The sequence below is a fragment of the Bombina bombina genome, chromosome 1, assembly GCF_027579735.1.
Source record: "Bombina bombina isolate aBomBom1 chromosome 1, aBomBom1.pri, whole genome shotgun sequence".
Classification (NCBI taxonomy): Eukaryota; Metazoa; Chordata; class Amphibia; order Anura; family Bombinatoridae; genus Bombina; species Bombina bombina.
In genome coordinates this window covers 656,026,738-656,045,513 of record NC_069499.1, presented here as the reverse complement: position 1 = coordinate 656,045,513, position 18,776 = coordinate 656,026,738, and the positions used below count along the sequence as shown (strand labels likewise).

The 18,776-nt window shown below is 36.2% G+C and overlaps 1 protein-coding gene across 6 annotated transcripts in view; it reads left to right on the top strand.

Annotated features, from left to right (window-relative positions):
- TENM1 (teneurin transmembrane protein 1) overlaps nucleotides 1-18,776 on the top strand; it is a 1,037,319-nt gene that overhangs the window by 488,645 nt on the left and 529,898 nt on the right. For all 6 annotated transcript variants that reach the window (XM_053699127.1, XM_053699121.1, XM_053699124.1 and 3 more), the window contains one exon: nucleotides 17,852-18,051. In XM_053699127.1, the coding sequence (XP_053555102.1) occupies nucleotides 17,852-18,051 (200 nt within the window). The remainder of the gene's footprint in view (nucleotides 1-17,851; nucleotides 18,052-18,776) is intronic.

Below are 18,776 nucleotides of genomic sequence, written 5' to 3'. Positions count from 1 at the left end.
CTCTAATTTCTGATGACTAGTAATAAAACCAATTCCAATCTATACCCCTGTATATATAGAAACAACCAGGGCCAATTCCCAGTTATATAGAAAAATAGGTAGTAGCCATCACCCACCGATTAGGTCAAATCACAACGAGAGTTCTTTAAAATTGTACATTCTTTTATCCTTAGGGCGATTCAATACCAGATTTTTTTTAGGTGTCAATTATAAATGTAGTAAAACTTTTTAACATAGTATACTTTTTAAGATTACAAACGATACATCAAAAGAAGCCACCATTATGATTTAGGCAATTTTAAATTTTAATTTTGTATATTTCTATATCCTTCAATTTTCATATCGTTAAACTTTCTTTTGTAATTTTTATATATAATTTTATTTTCCTTATTAAATATTTAATAATTTTTCACATAACGAATTTATACATTAGGGAGTTCCAATCAAAAACAATAAGTAAATAAAAGCCACTGAACTTTTGGGACTGTCGAATCAAATGAACAATGTATGGAGTACAGATTAAAAGAAGAAAAAATGGAAGTGGTTAGACATTGAAGGCATGAGGATCTCATCTAAAATAGGCACCTGAAAGAGGGAAACGAGGCTATCTGTGAGATTACCGGAACAAGCTGGGTATTTAATGAGCAGGTGCGATACACACAGGATCTTGAGAAAGCCCCGGATAACAGGGGTGAAACGCATAGAAAGTGCTGTGAGCGGTACCTGCAAAAGAATATACACTTACGATCCGGAGGGAGTAAAGAGCTGCCAAGCTGAAAAACCAAAGACCTCTGCGTACGATAAGTACTCAAGTGCAGAGATATCAACGGTGAACGGACACAAAGGCATACTTGCGCAAGTATTTTTTCATTCCTTTGAACAGCTGTCAGAAGCCGGTGACGTCAGAGGCGCATGTGAAGTGGAAGAGCGCGAGGACTTCCGGTCTGACAATAACACAAACACCGCCGGAGGAGGAAGCAGGTAAGAGCCAACTTACAAATAGCTGACCTGCTGAATAATCATTGCTTTTTTAAGAAATATTACCAAGTTGAACTCGAACTAAAAACCTGTATGAGGTGAAATTTGAAATTTTAACCCAGCTATTAACTTGAAATTTTAACCCAGCTATTAATTGAGATTGGATCCGCAATTATTTATGGGAAAAGGTGCCTATGAGAAAGACTGTTTGACCTATCGAAGATTTCTACAAAAAGACCTTTAACATTTCCATTGTTTACACAAACATTAAAAAGGAGTATTTGGGTGTAATAGGAACTGGTTCCAAAAGTGGCTAAAAGTATAACATTATTGTTTGGTTCATCCCCCCCTTTTTTGTATTTTTGCACAATTATATGTATTTTGCACATTATTGTATATCTCTTTTTTCTATATATCACAGTAGAAGGATTTGATTCGCTGATATTTCAATTAGATAACTTATAGACACTACACTAAGTCTGATAGGGAACTGAGGTTGTATGTGTGTATGAATGAATTTTGTTCTTTAGTAGATTTTAATCGTCTGACAACTTAATGTTTGTTTTTACAGGAGGAGAATAAAGTATATGTTTATTTAAACCTAAGAATCAAGTCTAGTCTAACTTATTGGTCACATTAGATAAGTGTGAGGTGCACTGATTGGAAATTGTTATAAAATATTTTATTTGAAAACGACATACCTGAAGGCTACCTTTAAAAGTTTCAAACCCTATTGAATATAGATAATCAAAGGGAAATTTGGTGATCTTAATAGAACCATATTTTACCCAAAGCTATTAGCGCCATCTTACCGTTTAATTATTTTTTGTCTACATTAACTGTCTAGGAAGGAGACAGTATCACAAGACATGCATATTTGGGTCTCTGTCTAGCGCTACACACATCCTCTTTATATACATCACCTGTATCAATTAACAGGTGTTGACAATATAGAAATAACACTGGCAACCAGTTAAAATAGTGAAAATTTGACTCAACCTTTCTGTTGTTTTTCTCTGTGTGCCACACTGAGCATGGAGAAGAGAAAGAGCAGCAAAGAATTGTCGGAAGATTTGAGAAAAAAATTGTGGCAAAGCATGGACAATCTCAAGGTTACAAGTCCATCTCCAGAGATCTTAATGTTCCTGCGTCCACTGTGGGAAACATGGTCAAGATGTTTACAGCCCATGAAACTGTAGCTAATCTCCCTGGACATGGTCGAAAGAGAAAAATTGATCAAATATTGCAACAAAGGATTGTTCAGATGGTGGATAAAGAACCTTGATCAACTTCCAGACAAATTCATGCTGACCTTCAGGCACAGGGTGCTTGCACTATACGTCGCCATCTGAATGAAAAAGGACGCTTTGGTAGGAGATCCAGGAGGACCCCACTGCTGACACAAAAAAACATAAAAAAGACAGATTGGAGTTTGTAAAACTTACCTGAGAAAGCCAAAATCCTTTTGGGAGAATGTGCTGTAAACAGATGACACTAAATTACAGCTTTTTGGTTAAGCCCATCATTCTGTTTTCAGAAAAAGAAATGAGGCTTTTAAAGAAAATAATACAGTCTCTACAGTCAAACATGGTAGAGGTTCACTGATGTTTTGCAGTTGCTTTGCTGCTTCAGGCACTGGATGTCTTGACTGTGTGCATGGCATTATAAAATCTGAAGACTACCAAAGAATTCTGTAGTGCAATGTAGCGCCCAGTGTCAGAAAGTTTGGCCTCTGTCAGAGGTCATGGGTCTTACAGCAGGACAATGACCCAAAGCACATGTCAAAAGACACCTAGAAATAGTTTAAGACAAAGCACTGGAGAGTACTGAACTGGCCACAAATGAGTGAGTCCAGATCTCAATCCCATAGAGCACCTGTGGAGAGATCTCAAGACAGCAGTTGGGAAATGGAACCCTTCCAATCTGACAGACCTGGAGCAGTTGGCGAAAGAAGAGTGGTTCAAAATTCCAGTAGAGAGGAGTAAGAAACTCATTGATGGTTACAGGGAGCAATTGATTTCAGTTATTTTTTTCCAAGGGGTGTGCATACAAATATTGAATTGAAAGTGCCAATAATTTTGTTCAGTCCATTTTTGGAGTTTTGCGTGGAATATGTTAAATTTCGCTTTTTTTTCTCCACTTTTTTATGCCATACCAATACAAATAAAAGAAATAAACATGAGAATGCCTAAACATTTTTAATTTCAACAATGAAGTGGTGCATTATCTGGCAGAAATGCAGGGGTGACAATATTTTTGGCCATGACAATATATATATATATATATATATATATATATATTAATAAAAAGGGTTTAAAAGGGATATGGTGCAAGGTGATATAGACTGGAAAGTGTATATATATATATATATATATATATATATATATAGATAGATAGATAGATAGATAGATAGATAGATAGATAGATAAAAATATGTGCGTGCATATTTGTATCTGTATATGTAAAGAAATGTAGGATGTTTAAAGGTTATAAAGTATATTAATGTAACATTGTTTCTTGTGCAAAGCTGTGGAATGGGTAGTAAAGGCGTTATCTTACTTTTTAAACAATAACAATTTTAGTGTTGACTGTCCCTTTAACATTAAGTATTATAGCACTGAACCTTTGGCAGAATCCCAGTAGAACTGTGTGGAAGTGTTGGTTTGCCTTACCATTATAAGTTTTCCTGTAATTTAACTCTGAAATCTATTGGCTTTACAATTGCCGCTGGCTTTACAATTCTCCCTAACTGGACTAAGCAGAGCAGATAAAATAAGTGAAACCCAGGTCACAACGTGTTGTTAACTATTACTTGGAAATTAAAATTTAACACTTGTTTCATTAATGTTTAAATCAGTGTTTCTCAATTACTGTCCCCAAGTACCTCTAACACTCCAGGTTTTCTGTATATATTAACTAGAGTACAGGTGAAATAAATTTAGTTCATCAGTAACCAACCATGGTTACTAACCTGCACTCTCTCACTCAGCTGATTATGTCACCTGTCATGAAAATCTGACCTGTACATTTTGCTTGAGAACTAGAGTTAAGAAAAACTGGTTTACATAACTAATTTAATATAAAAGTTATGTTATCAGACTATGCTATTTTATTACATCATTATGGCTAGCACTGTGTTGGTGTTTTGTGTCACTTTAACACATGAGACAATACATCAGACCCACTCTCTTCCTGTGGATTTAAACTTAACCTGCTATCAAATAATCTTATCAGGAAAGAACATTTGTATCAATCTTGCATCTGAACTCAGTAATAATTATCATTGTTGAGGCCTAAGCTTCCTTAAAGGGACATTAAACACTTTGAGATGGTAATATAAAATGATAAATTGTATATATAAAACAACTCTGCAATATACTTTCATTATTTATTTTGTCCTATTTGCCTGTAATTCCATTCTGAAATTGTGAGCTTTTCAGTTCCTGTTAGAAATGGAAGTGCAGAACACTGTTAAGTCCAGCACAGCCATTGGCTGCACACTCTATTGACCTATTTATAACTGACCCTAATTGGCCACAGTAGAGAAGGTAACACAAGTTACAACATGGCAGCTCCCAGTGTTTTATAGACACTAAAACTTTACACTTATTTTGTCACTTTTTAAACAACTAATGAAACTTTAAAAAATACATCTACATGTTAGTCATGGACTAATCTTTTCTTTGAATGCATCATTCTATCTAGCATGTATTAAGTGTTTAATGTCCCTTTAAGAATACTTATCAGCTGATTGAAGTCTTGGATTAATTATTTTATCCTTACTGTAGTGATAATGCAACATGATATGGATTTCTAAGTAATCTAGCACAAGGAATCCAAGTTAGTGCATTTTCTCTCATTTAATTAAAATAACTCATGTACCTTGCAAAGTGCTTGTATGTTGATATGCAGAGTGTTCCTCTCACTGCTACTGGGTCGGTACTGTTACAGCTGGAAGCAGTGTATCTTATAGCAAATATTGAATTTTCTAGTACATAAGTACACAAAAAGACAAACCAATTAATCACATTTTGAATTATGTATCCGCGATTCCATAAACAATAGTTTAATCAATATCTTAATTGGTTTGTTAATGAATTTTGTAATAGGGATCCTCAAGAGGATGTATTACCTTCGAACCAGACATCATAGTGAAATTAATATAACTAAGCAAGTTTGTACAGAATAAAACCGAAACAGTGCATGTCTACAATGTGGCACATTCAGAGTAGATTAATCAATTATGGCACATCGGATATTTCTGACAGAAAAAGTATGTCATCACATTCCCATTGAAATAAATAGCCTTCAATTATTGTTGTGATATTCTAATATATAGATATGCTCATTAACTTAATCAAATATATAAAAATAATAGAAAATAAATCTAATATATATATATATATATATATTAGGAGTTTTCTTTGAAAAAGAAGAAGATTAAAAAAAATCTGGCTTCAAAATCATTAGAATGCTAGCAATTTAGTGTTAAATATATATAATCAAGTGATAGTAACTGCAAAAGAAGAAAAATATGGCTCCATGTACTACGGGGCAAAGAATGCTTTGGAGCCCTTGCCGTGCAGATTAACATCTTTCCACAAGTTTAAAATGGTGGTCGTATGGCTCCTGCTTTTTAACCTCTCTGCAATAAATCACTCAGAAGTTCAGAACTCACTTGTTTGGGGTGATTGACAGGGCACATGAGAGCAGGGTGATGCTACACAAGAAAATACTTATGTATTAGTAAGTAGCTTTAGTAAGTAGGGACAGCAGACACACAGGGGCCTTCAGGCCCGCTGGAAACAGCAGTTATGAAGCAGCGGTCTAAAGACTGCCGCTCCATAACTTGTCCACCTGCTCAGAGGCCTGCGGACATCAATCCGCCCAATCCTATACAATCGAGCTGATTGACACCCCCTGCTAGCTGCCGATTGGCCGTGAATCTGCAGGGTGCAGCATTGCACAAGCATATGCTGTCGGCATTTATCGTTGTGCGGTTAACATGATACGCTACATCGTATCTTGTCCGCTCACATTTTCCTAAATCGGCCCCACAGTGTTCTCAAAGATAGAGAGGTTCAGAAGTTAAGAACCTTATCCGTCTGTCTCTAAGTATCTAGAGCCCATATCCATTATAATTTGTTTTATTTTTATTATTGTCTTCTGTCAATAATCACTTTTATTGCAGTTGAGCAACCAGTCTACATTAACATGACCTGAAATAGTGGGATTTATATATTTTGAATGCAAACATGAAAAGCAGAAGAATAACTTTACAATATTTAGTTAGATCATATTATTTTTCTTTCTTTTTGCAGGTTGCTTTTATTTCAGTCCAATTATTTTTTCAAGAAATGCAATCTGAATGTGCAAAACTGGGCTGCTTTGAAATGTATTCTTTTTTTTTTTTTGCAAACACCATATATTTTCTTATTAATTAACATACTCTGGTGTGTTTGCTCCACTAATTTAATATGATACTAATTAAAAATCATATAACCATGAAAAGATATTCCATTGCTAAAACTACCAACTCACTCTGCTACAGAATAAATAACTTTGTGGTAGACCACTAAATGTATATCGTATAGTAATATATAAAAGACCATAAACCTAGATTAGTTTTGTACTGACAAATGCACATAGGTAGGATAGGGCAAAAGTCAGCCCTACAATTATCATGTAGGAGTAACTGTGAAATTCGTTCCTCAGGGAAATCTAAGAAGAAACTAGCCCTCTAGGATGTGTTATATTTATGATGCTTTAAGTGGTCATGGATCTTAGTTGTTTTTTTTCTTCCTGCTTTTATTTATTTATTTATTTATTTATTTATTTTATTATTTTTTTTGTTTGTTTTTTTAAGGGGCGTATTAAATAACACTTTTTTTATTTCTGGTGTCCTCCAACTGGATGTTAGTACATCATACCTCTGGTGACAAGTCTCAGGAGGGGAAAGCAGTTCCTTAGGCCTAGATTTGGAGTTTGGCGTTAGCCGTGAAAACCAGCGTTAGAGGCTCCTAACGCTGGTTTTGGCCGCCCGCTGGTATTTGGAGTCAGTGATTAAAGGGTCTAACGCTCACTTTTCAGCCGCGACTTTTCCATACCGCAGATCCCCTTATGTCAATTGCGTATCCTATCTTTTCAATGGGATCTTCCTAACGCCGGTATTTAGAGTCGTTTCTGAAGTGAGCGTTAGAGCTCTAACGACAAAACTCCAGCCTCAGGAAAATAGCAGGAGTTAAGAGCTTTCTGGGCTAACGCCGGTTCATAAAGCTCTTAACTACTGTACCCTAAAGTACACTAACACCCATAAACTACCTATGTACCCCTAAACCGAGCTCCCCCCACATCGCCGCCACTCCATTAAAATTTTTTAACCCCTAATCTGCCGACCGCCACCTACGTTATACTTATGTACCCCTAATCTGCTGCCCCGAACCCCGCCGACCCCTGTATTACATTTATTAACCCCTAACCTGCCCCCCACAACGTCGCCGCCAGCTACTTAAAATAATTAACCCCTAATCTTCCGACCGCAAAGCGCCGCCACCTACGTTATCCCTATGTACCCCTAATCTGCTGCCCCTAACACCGCCGACCCCTATATTATATTTATTAACCCCTAATCTGCCCCCCTCAACGTCGCCGACACCTGCCTACACTTATTAACCCCTAATCTGCCGAGCGGACCTGAGCGCTACTATAATAAATGTATTAACCCCTAATCCGCCTCACTAACCCTATAATAAATAGTATTAACCCCTAATCTGCCCTCCATAACATCGTCGACACCTAACTTCAATTATTAACCCCTAATCTGACGACCGGAGCTCACCGCTACTATAATAAATGGATTAACCCCTAAAGCTAAGTCTAACCCTAACTCTAACACCCCCCTAAGTTAAATATAATTTAAATCTAACGAAATAAATTAACTCTTATTAAATAAATTATTCCTATTTAAAGATAAATACTTACCTGTAAAATACATCCTAATATAGCTACAATATAAATTATAATTATATTATAGCTATTTTAGGATTAATATTTATTTTACAGGCAACTTGGTAATTATTTTAACTAGGTACAATAGCTATTTAATAGTTACCTAGTTAAAATAATAACAAATTTACCTGTAAAATAAATCCTAACCTAAGATATAATTAAACCTAACACTACCCTATCAATAAATTAATTAAATAAACTACCTACAATTACCTACAATTAACCTAACACTACACTATCAATAAATTAATTAAACACAATTCCTACAAATAAATACAATTAAATAAACTAGCTAAAGTACAAAAAATAAAAAAGAACTAAGTTACAAAAAATAAAAAAATATTTACAAACATAAGAAAAATATTACAACAATTTTAAACTAATTACACCTAATCTAAGCCCCCTAATAAAATAACAAAGCCCCCCAAAATAAAAAATTCCCTACCCTATTCTAAATTAAAAAAGGTAAAAGCTCTTTTACCTTACCAGCCCTGAACAGGGCCCTTTGCGGGGCATGCCCCAAGAATTTCAGCTCTTTTGCCTGTAAAAAAAAACATACAATACCCCCCCCAACATTACAACCCACCACCCACATACCCCTAATCTAACCCAAACCCTCCTTAAATAAACCTAACACTAAGCCCCTGAAGATCTTCCTACCTTGTCTTCACCATCCAGGTTCACCGTTCCGTCCTGAAGAGCTCCTCCGATGTCCTGATCCAAGCCCAAGCGGGGGCTGAAGAGGTCCATGATCCGGTCAAAGTCTTCATCCAAGCGGGGCAGAAGAGGATCTTCCATCCAATTGAAGTCATCATCCAGGCGGCATCTTCTATGGTCTTCCATCCGGAGCGAAGCGGCAGGATCCTGAAGACCTCCAGCGCGGAACATCCATCCGGCCCGACGACTGAACGACGAATGACTGTTCCTTTAAGGGACGTCATCCAAGATGGCGTCCCTCGAATTCCGATTGGCTGATTCTATCAGCCAATCGGAATTAAGGTAGGAATTTTCTGATTGGCTGATGGAATCAGCCAATCAGAATCAAGTTCAATCCGATTGGCTGATCCGATCAGCCAATCAGATTGAGCTCGCATTCTATTGGCTGATCAGAACAGCCAATAGAATGCGAGCTCAATCTGATTGGCTGATTGGATCAGCCAATCGGATTGAACTTGATTCTGATTGGCTGATTCCATCAGCCAATCAGAAAATTCCTACCTTAATTCCGATTGGCTGATAGAATCCTATCAGCCAATCGGAATTCGAGGGACGCCATCTTGGATGACGTCCCTTAAAGGAACAGTCATTCGTCGTTCAGTCGTCGGGCCGGATGGATGTTCCGCGCTGGAGGTCTTCAGGATCCTGCCGCTTCGCTCCGGATGGATGCTGCTTGGATGAAGACTTCAATCGGATGGAAGATCCTCTTCTGCCCCGCTTGGATGAAGACTTTGACCGGATCATGGACCTCTTCAGCCCCCCGCTTGGGCTTGGATCAGGACATCGGAGGAGCTCTTCAGGACGGATCGGTGAACCTGGATGGTGAAGACAAGGTAGGAAGATCTTCAGGGGCTTAGTGTTAGGTTTATTTAAGGGGGGTTTGGGTTAGATTAGGGGTATGTGGGTGGTGGGTTGTAATGTTGGGGGGCTTGGGTATTGTATGTTTTTTTTTACAGGCAAAAGAGCTGAAATTCTTGGGGCATGCCCCGCAAAGGGCCCTGTTCAGGGCTGGTAAGGTAAAAGAGCTTTTACCTTTTTTAATTTAGAATAGGGTAGGGAATTTTTTATTTTGGGGGGCTTTGTTATTTTATTAGGGGGCTTAGAGTAGGTGTAATTAGTTTAAAATTGTTGTAATATTTTTCTTATGTTTGTAAATATTTTTTTATTTTTTGTAACTTAGTTCTTTTTTATTTTTTGTACTTTAGCTAGTTTATGTAATTGTAGTTATTTGTAGCAATTGTGTTTAATTAATTTATTGATAGTGTAGTGTTAGGTTAATTGTAGGTAATTGTAAGTAGTTTAATTAATTTATTGATAGGGTAGTGTTAGGTTTAATTATATCTTAGGTTAGGATTTATTTTACAGGTAAATTTGTTATTATTTTAACTAGGTAACTATTAAATAGTTCTTAACTATTTAATAGCTATTGTACCTGGTTAAAATAATTACCAAGTTGCCTGTAAAATAAATATAAATCCTAAAATAGCTATAATATAATTATAATTTATATTGTAGCTATATTAGGATGTATTTTACAGGTAAGTATTTATCTTTAAATAGGAATAATTTATTTAATAAGAGTTAATTTATTTCGTTAGATTTAAATTATATTTAATTTAGGGGGGTGTTAGTGTTAGGGTTAGACTTAGCTTTAGGGGTTAATCCACTTATTATAGTAGCGGTGAGCTCCGGTCGTCAGATTAGGGGTTAATAATTGAAGTTAGGTGTCGGCGATGTTAGGGAGGGCAGATTAGGGGTTAATACTATTTATGATAGGGTTAGTGAGGCGGATTAGGGGTTAATAACTTTATTATAGTAGTGCTCAGGTCCGCTCGGCAGATTAGGGGTTAATAAGTGTAGGCAGGTGGAGGCGACGTTGTGGGGGGCAGATTAGGGGTTAATAAATATAATATAGGGGTCGGCGATGTTAGAGCAGCAGATTAGGGGTACATAGGGATAACGTAGGTTGCGGCGGTTTACGGAGCGGCAGATTAGGGGTTAAAAATAATATGCAGGGGTCAGCGATAGCGGGAGCGGCAGATTAGGGGTTAATAAGTGTAAGGGTAGGGGTGTTTAGACTCGGGGTACATGTTAGAGTGTTAGGTGCAGACTTAGGAATTGTTTCCCCATAGGAGCTGAACGCTGCTTTTTTGCAGGTGTTAGGTTTTTTTTCAGCTCAAACAGCCCCATTGTTTCCTATGGGGATATCGTGCACGAGCACGTTTTTGAGGCTGGCCGCGTCCGTAAGCAACTCTGGTATCGAGAGTTGCATTTGCGGTAAAAATGCTCTACGCTCCTTTTTTGGAGCCTAACGCAGCATTTGTTTGAACTCTCGATACCAGAGTTAAATTTATGGTGCGGCCAGAAAAAAGCCAGCGGAGCGTTAACAGCCCTTCTACCGCCGAACTCCAAATCTAGGCCTTAGTGTCCAGCTTTATCATAGGACCTGTCTGGCGTGCTTAGGCCATACTCATTTAAAGACATTTTAATTTAGTCTAGTTTACTATTGCAATATATATATATATATATATATATATATATATATATATATATACATATACACACATTTCAGTTATCTTTATATCCTTATAATGTAAAAAAGGTCTTTCTGAATTGGTGTTTTCAATGTTTTAGTTTTATAAATAACTAAAAAATATGTTACTATTTTCTTCTATGAGAGTGTTTGAAATAGTAGCCAAAATTTCAGTTCTTATAGTATTTCAATGACCTTAAATGTAGTTTTATTATACATTAAAGCTCTCTGGAAACCAAAAGCTTAGTCTGAAGACATTAAAACTAAACAGTTCTGTTTCCTGTTACTTGTAGAGAAGATAGCCTCACAGCTGAGCCATAACCCTAAACCCTGTTCCCTAGCATATTTTCACTTAATTAGACTGCTGCACTAATGCCTGATATTCAGTAAACTCAGAAGTGCCAACATTGGGCTCCATGTACAAAGCAGCGAAAGCTGATCCGGAGCCTTTGCGGGGCAGGTTTGCATATGCGAGCCTGCTTCTTGCAATGTAAGAAGCAGCGGTCATTAGACTGCTGCTTCCTACACCCTACGCCACCTCTTAGGTGGCGAAGCAAAATTACAGAGAGGACGCTCGCTCTCGGTGATTGACAGCCCCTTCAGTCGCGTGATTGGTCACGCGATTGAAGGGGCGGGCATTACACACTCCGATGAGTGTGTAATGATACATACGGGCAAGCGGATCAACAGATCGGCTGCCCGTGTGTAGCGGAGGCGGGCGGACAGCTTCGCGAGTTAAGAAGCTGTCCGCCCGCCGTTTAGTACATGGCACCCATAATCTCCTTATGACACAACTCTCTAACGAGTTACTGTGTGAGGGACACTATGAGAAGGATAAATAATGGTGTATAGTTTTAAAGGCAATTTTCATCTTTAATATAAACAGGAAACTTTTATTTATTATTTTGTGAAATCTATTTATGATAATAAATGATTTAGTAAGATTTTTCTTTTGGTCCCTAGGATATTCCATTTTGTACTTAAAGTGCTAAACTCACCCTTTCTGTGCCGTTGCACAGTGCTAAATTCAGCGGCGCACGCCACCCACGGCACAATGATCTTTTAACAATGAGGTGCCACTTGCACCTCTGAACCAATAGCGGTGCGTGTCAACTGACAGGTTTCTGTATTCACGCACCTCTATCGGTTCAGAGGTGCAAACGTCAACGCATTGAAGGAGATCGCTGTGCCGTGGGCGGCTTGCATTGTTGAATTTAGCACTTTGCAACGGCACAGAAAGGGTGAGTTTACCACCCTTTTTTTACAAGGTCTATGAATGAAACTCCCCTTGATTTTTAGTGGTGGCAAATCCTAGAATTTGTTAAATGCTTGGATTGACCATCACTTAAACTTGGTATGTATAGTGATATGTAGATAGATGATGATAGATTTATATAAGTTGATTACTCTAAGTAGACTTTTTTGGCACAAATATCTATGGCTCCAGCTATAGAGTGCTTCTAATCTTATTATATTTTTTATATAATGATATGGACTACTGAATGATAAAATCAATAATATATCTTAACTCTCACTCTGAATTCTTAACCTAAAAATACATTTATAAATATTAGTAGAAAAGAACTCTGAAATATAAGGTCACATTGCAAAAAAGTAATAAAGAAATGCAACGCTAATGCTCAAAATGTGAAGCAATACTTTTTATAACATATTAAGTTGTCTTGTGAAAATATTTGTAATAATCCCAGATTACTTAAGATTTTGGCAGAACGAATATCATGAACAAATAAAGCAAAAATCAATGTAGAAATAAGTGGAACTTTTATTAAGCATTTTATAAGTTTAATGTTTAAAGATTTAAACCAGCAATATAAAAAAATAACAACATTGCAGAGAAACAATTGTGTGTAAGGTTATCTTACAGCTGTGTTCCAAGAAGCAGAAAAGTAACATTTCTAGTTAATTATGAAATGTAGATACACAGTTCATTACAAATAGATTTTACAGGCAGCACTTTAATGCCATATTTTGAATTATGTTATCAATACGATTATAATAACAGATTTTCCTCTGAAGTGAAAAATCAAAGCACATTGGTTGCATACCAAGAGTTAAAATCTTATCAAAACATAAACTATAAACATTTAATCCATATGTTTTGTGTTCCCCATTTATGACAGTAAGGATTACAGTAGAATGCGTGCTTGTTCATAGCAAAGCCCCACGTGGCATGCTTGATTCCTTAATATTTAATACAGAATGGATTATAAACACTCTAGCGATACTATAAATGCTGCACACAACCTTTTAGAGTGTTTCTCAGCATCAGAAAAAAATGACTGAAGATACAAATTGTTCTGAACATTGTTGTGTAGGAGGGTGCATAAAATATGCTACTGCAGTTACTTAGCCTTGTCTAAAGGGCAGCTTTTACTGCAAACCTTTTTATAAACTATCTTTATTTAAATAGTTCCATCTAAACATGTATATTTATAGCAGTGATTGCAGCACAACAGTAAAATAAAGACTTAAATGTATTTTAAGAACATTACAAATGTCTGTTAATTTCCCCCCAAAAATTACGATATATTAAACAGTAGGGAGGCATTAATTAGGGTCAGGTGGGGGAAATAGCAAGTAATGAGCACCATAGATGTTACCATAGGTTAAAAAAATGTATGTATTAGTCTTTATTCATAAAAAAAAACGACATTACGATGAAACTAAGTTTAAAAACATAATTCAAGTGTCTTGGAAAAAGTCAACAATGGTTATACAAGGTAAAGCCTCCCCCAACACATTTTACAGAAAACTGAAAAAAAAGAATAAATGCAACAAAGTCAATCAATGTCAATAGTGAATTATTGTTTATTGTACTATGAGAGCAACATGATGTCGTTCCAAGACAAGCAGAGTCAATTCTGGGTTCTGTGTGAACCTCTTTTCATTAATCACTTGGAAAGTGAGGGTCTTCCCAGATATTTATATAGGGACAGAATTATATGTTCTTGTTAAGAGATTCTAACCTGTAACATTTGCTTTAGACGCTGCCTGGTATTGAGAATTATATTTTAGTAAAAGGGCCATGATACCCAAATGTTGAAACACTTGAAAGTGATGCAGCATAGCTGTAAAAAGCTGACTGGAAAATATCACCTGAACATCTCTATGTAAAAAAGAAAGATATTTTACCTCAAAATGTCCTAAGTATTCAAACCCCATTGCAAAGGACTTTAAGCAGCAAATCTGTATGTCTGTCCTGGGACAGGCAAAAGAGTGAGCTTCATGCACACTCATATTATTTCCCTATTCAGTTTAAGCAAGTTTACTATGAAATCTCATGAGAGTTAAGTCAAATCTCATGAGATTACAGTAAAAGTTCATGACCTCAGCACTGCTGGTGCTGATTGGCTGCAGTTTATTTCTTCTTCTTTTTTACCTGCAGCTGGACAGCAGCTGAAGTATACTTTTTTACACAGAACATACTCTGCTGAGCAGAGGTACTTGTGAGGAAAAATATCTTCCTTTTTTACATAGAGATGCTCAGGTGATATGTTCCTATCAGCTTTTTACAGGTATACTGCATCAGTTTCAAGTGATTTTGCATATGAGTATTATGTCCCTTTAAGTTTACAACACTGGTTTTCAAACCTGTACTCAGGCCTCCCTAACAGGCCAGATTTTGTGGATATCTGAACTAGAGCACAGGGAAATAATTAGCTCATAAGTAAACATGATTATTTTACCTGCTCTCCCCCCAGGTAATCTTGAAAATCTGTTCTGTTAGGGAAGCCTGAGGACAGGTTTGAAAACTAGTGGTCTACAAGAACCCATAAATGCTTTACAACCTATGTTTGACAAGGTAGCTTATATTTGCTTCCAAAACATAGGGGCCTATCTATCAAGCTCCATATGGAGCTTGAAGCCCAGTGTTTTCTAAAGACCGCTGCTCCATAACCTGTCCTCCTGCCACTATAATAAACATATTAACTCCTAAACCGTCGCCTCCCCGCATTGCAAACACTATTTAAATATTATGAACCCCTAATCTGCCATCCGCCCTCACCGCCGCTAAAATAAACCTATTAACCGCTAAACTGCAAGCCCCCCACAACAAAATAAAGTAAAATAAACTATTAACCCCTAAACTGAAAGCCCCCACAATGAAATAAACTAATATAAATTATTAACCCCTGAACTGAAAGCCCCCACAATGGAATATACTAAAATAAACTATTAACCCCTAAACCTAACGACCCCCTAACTTTATATTAAAATTACAATTTCCCAATCTTAAATTAAATTAAAACTTACCTGTCAAATTTTAAAAAATAAATTTAAACTAACAATTAAACTATTATAATTATTAAACTAAAATTAAACTACCAATTAAATAAAACTAAACTACACATTAAAAAATTCTAACACTACTACAAATTATCAAAAATAAAAAAGAATTACACCTAATCTAACAGCCCTACCAAAATATAAAGCCCCCCCCCAAATAAAAAACCCCTAGCCTACAATAAACTATCAATGGACCTTAAAAGGGCCTTTTGTGGGGCATTGCCCCAAAGATATCAGCTCTTTTACCTGTAAAAAAACAAATACAAACACTCCCCCCAACAATAAAACCCACTACCCAACCATCCCCCCCAAATAAAAAAACTATCTAAAATAACCTAAGCTAACCATTACCCTGAAAAGGGCATTTGTATGGGTATTGCCCTTAAAAGGGCATTTAGCTCTTTTACATTGCCCAAACCCTAATCTAAAAAAAAAACCTGCCAATCCACTTACAGATGTTGAAGTCCCACTTGAAGGATCCATCCAGCCGGCGAAGTCATCATCCATGCGGTAAGAAGACTTCATCCAGGCGGACAGTGAAAAAGAGCTGAATGCCCATACAAATGGGTAGCTTAGTTTTTTTAAAGAGTTAGGTTTTTATTTTGGGGTTTGGTTGGGTGTTGGGTTTTACTTTTGGGGGGACTTTGTATTTTTTTACAGGTAAAAGAGCTGATTTCTTTAGGGCAATGCCATACAAAAGGCCCTTTTAAGGGCTATTGATAGTTTATTGTAGGCTAGGGGGTGTTTTTATTTTGGGGGGCTTTTCTATTTTATAGGGCTATTAGATTAGGTGTAATTGTTTTTATTTTTGATAATTTTGTTAATTTTTTTTGTAATCTTAATGTTTTTTATTTTTTGTGATTTCATTATTTTTGGTAAACTTAGATTTTTTTAAATTTTTCGTAGGATTTGTTTTTTTTAGTTGTAATTTAGATTTTGACATTTTTTCTTTGTGCTAGGTTTTATAAATTTGTAATTTAGATATTTTAATTGGTAGTATTTTTTATTTTATTAGATAAGTTATGTTAGGTTAATTTATAGTTTAATGTTAGGTTTTATTTCACAGGTAAGTTTGTATTTATTTAGATAGAGTTATATTGTAATTTTAATTTAAAGTTAGGGGGTGTTAGGATTAGGGGTTAATAGTTTAATTGAGTGTTTGCGATGTGGGGGTTTAGGGGTTAATAGGTTTATTTAGTGGCGGAGATGTGGGAGACTGGATGTTTATAACTTTATTATAGTGGCGGCGATGTCGGGGAGCGGCAGATTAGGAGTTAATAGCTTTTATTAGTGTTGGCGATGTCGGGGGTAGCAGATTAGGGGTTAATAACTTTATTATAGGGTCGGCGATATCGGGGAGCGGTGGGATGGGGTTAATAACTTTTATAAGTGTTGGCGATGTTGGGAGCGGCAGATTAGGAGTTAATAACTTTATTTAGGTGGTGGCGATGTCAGCAGATTAGGGGTGTTTAGATTTGGGGTTTATGGTAGGGTGTTAGGTTTAAATGTAACTTTTTTTTCCCCATAGACATCAATGGGGTTGCCTTACGGGGATCGCCATTCCACAATTGCAGATGTTAGTTCTTTTTCTAACACTCTCTCCTCATTGATGTCTATGGGGGAAAGCATGCACAAGCATGTCAAAGCAGCCCTTGGATTTTATGCAGTATACAGCTTAATGCCACCATATCGCACACACAAGGAGGCTTTTCAGTAACTCGTAATGGCAGCACTATGTCCCGTCTTGCAATAGCTCCAAAGTCTGTAGGCAAGCGTAGTAGTTCCAGAGACACACTAATGATCCAATACAAAGCCTTGCATTCACCACTTACTACAGATGTCTATCATACCGGAGGGCACAATCTCAAATGCGGTCAACCAAATTAGGGATAAAGTAATCAGGCTGAAGAAACTACTCCTGTCAGGATCAGCTGGAGAATATGAGAATAATATAAAAATTAAATGCTCTAAATTGATATAGAGAATGTAATGTTTGTAATAACATTATCTATTTAAGCATTAACATACCCAGCTCTCTAAGGGGAAGTGCCCACCTTCCCCTGTAAGAATCAGCCTTCTGCAATACTGTTGTACTATGTTGTAGAAAATGATGCTTCTTTTGTTGTTTTTTATTATTCTTCATAAAAACGGAGGTTTTAAGTGTTGTGTGTACTGTTGTCTAACTAACATAATACTTTTATAATGTTAAATATCTTTTAAATTCATAATAGAAAATATGAGTTTTATCTCACTTTATGTGTCCACATTACAATGCAAGTTCAGTAATAACATTGACATTGTTTACAGTGTATCAAAGAGGAAGATCGATAGATTCAGGAGAAATTGATATTGGGAAACAAATCGTGCAGTCTATACCACCTGGTTTATTCTGGAGGTTTCAGATCACAATACACCATCCTCTGTATCTAAAATTTAATGTGTCTTTGGCTAAAGATTCTCTTCTTGGTATATATGGACGAAGAAATATTCCTCCAACGCATACGCAGGTAATTGATTAAACATTCATTCATGTTCTGAGGATAACACAGCATATATTTTATATATCAAACATATTTGTATATTGTTTCATCAATGTATTGTGTCATATGAATGCCGATGCAATAAGCAAGAGGTCAAGGATATGTAGAAAAGAGACAGGTTCTTAGAAATAAATCTTTTTTTGGAATGTAAGAAACCTTAAGGCTACATTTTCTTAGAGGTTAAAGCCTCAATATACATAAATATGCTGTACTGAATTGTGTAAAATTGTATTAGGAATGCAGTTTGGATGATACTCCCTAAGAGAAAATAAACAGATAACAATACTGAACATACACAATACATAATGTTTTTTTTTTTTTAAACACACCCAGTAGATGTATATTTTTAAAAGTAATAACTATCTTATTTCAAGATGCTGCCCCCCCCCCATGTACAACACATTTTTTTCTTTGTTATTTGGGCAACAAAAATGAATCTGTACCACCCTCTCCATTGCTTTTAATAATGCTATTGCTCTAATATTCCTGTTACTACAACAGCAAGGGAGCTCGCTACCATTGTAATCTAGTATGGAACAGCTGGATGTACTCCGAAAATCATTATAGAAGGGGGAATTACACATGGTGACTGGCAGCATAAATAAGACATATTCTTAAAAAGTAATAATTGTTTACTGAGCAATTTAAAAAAAAATACATATGATTTGTTTGTGTGGAGTTATTTGCACTGT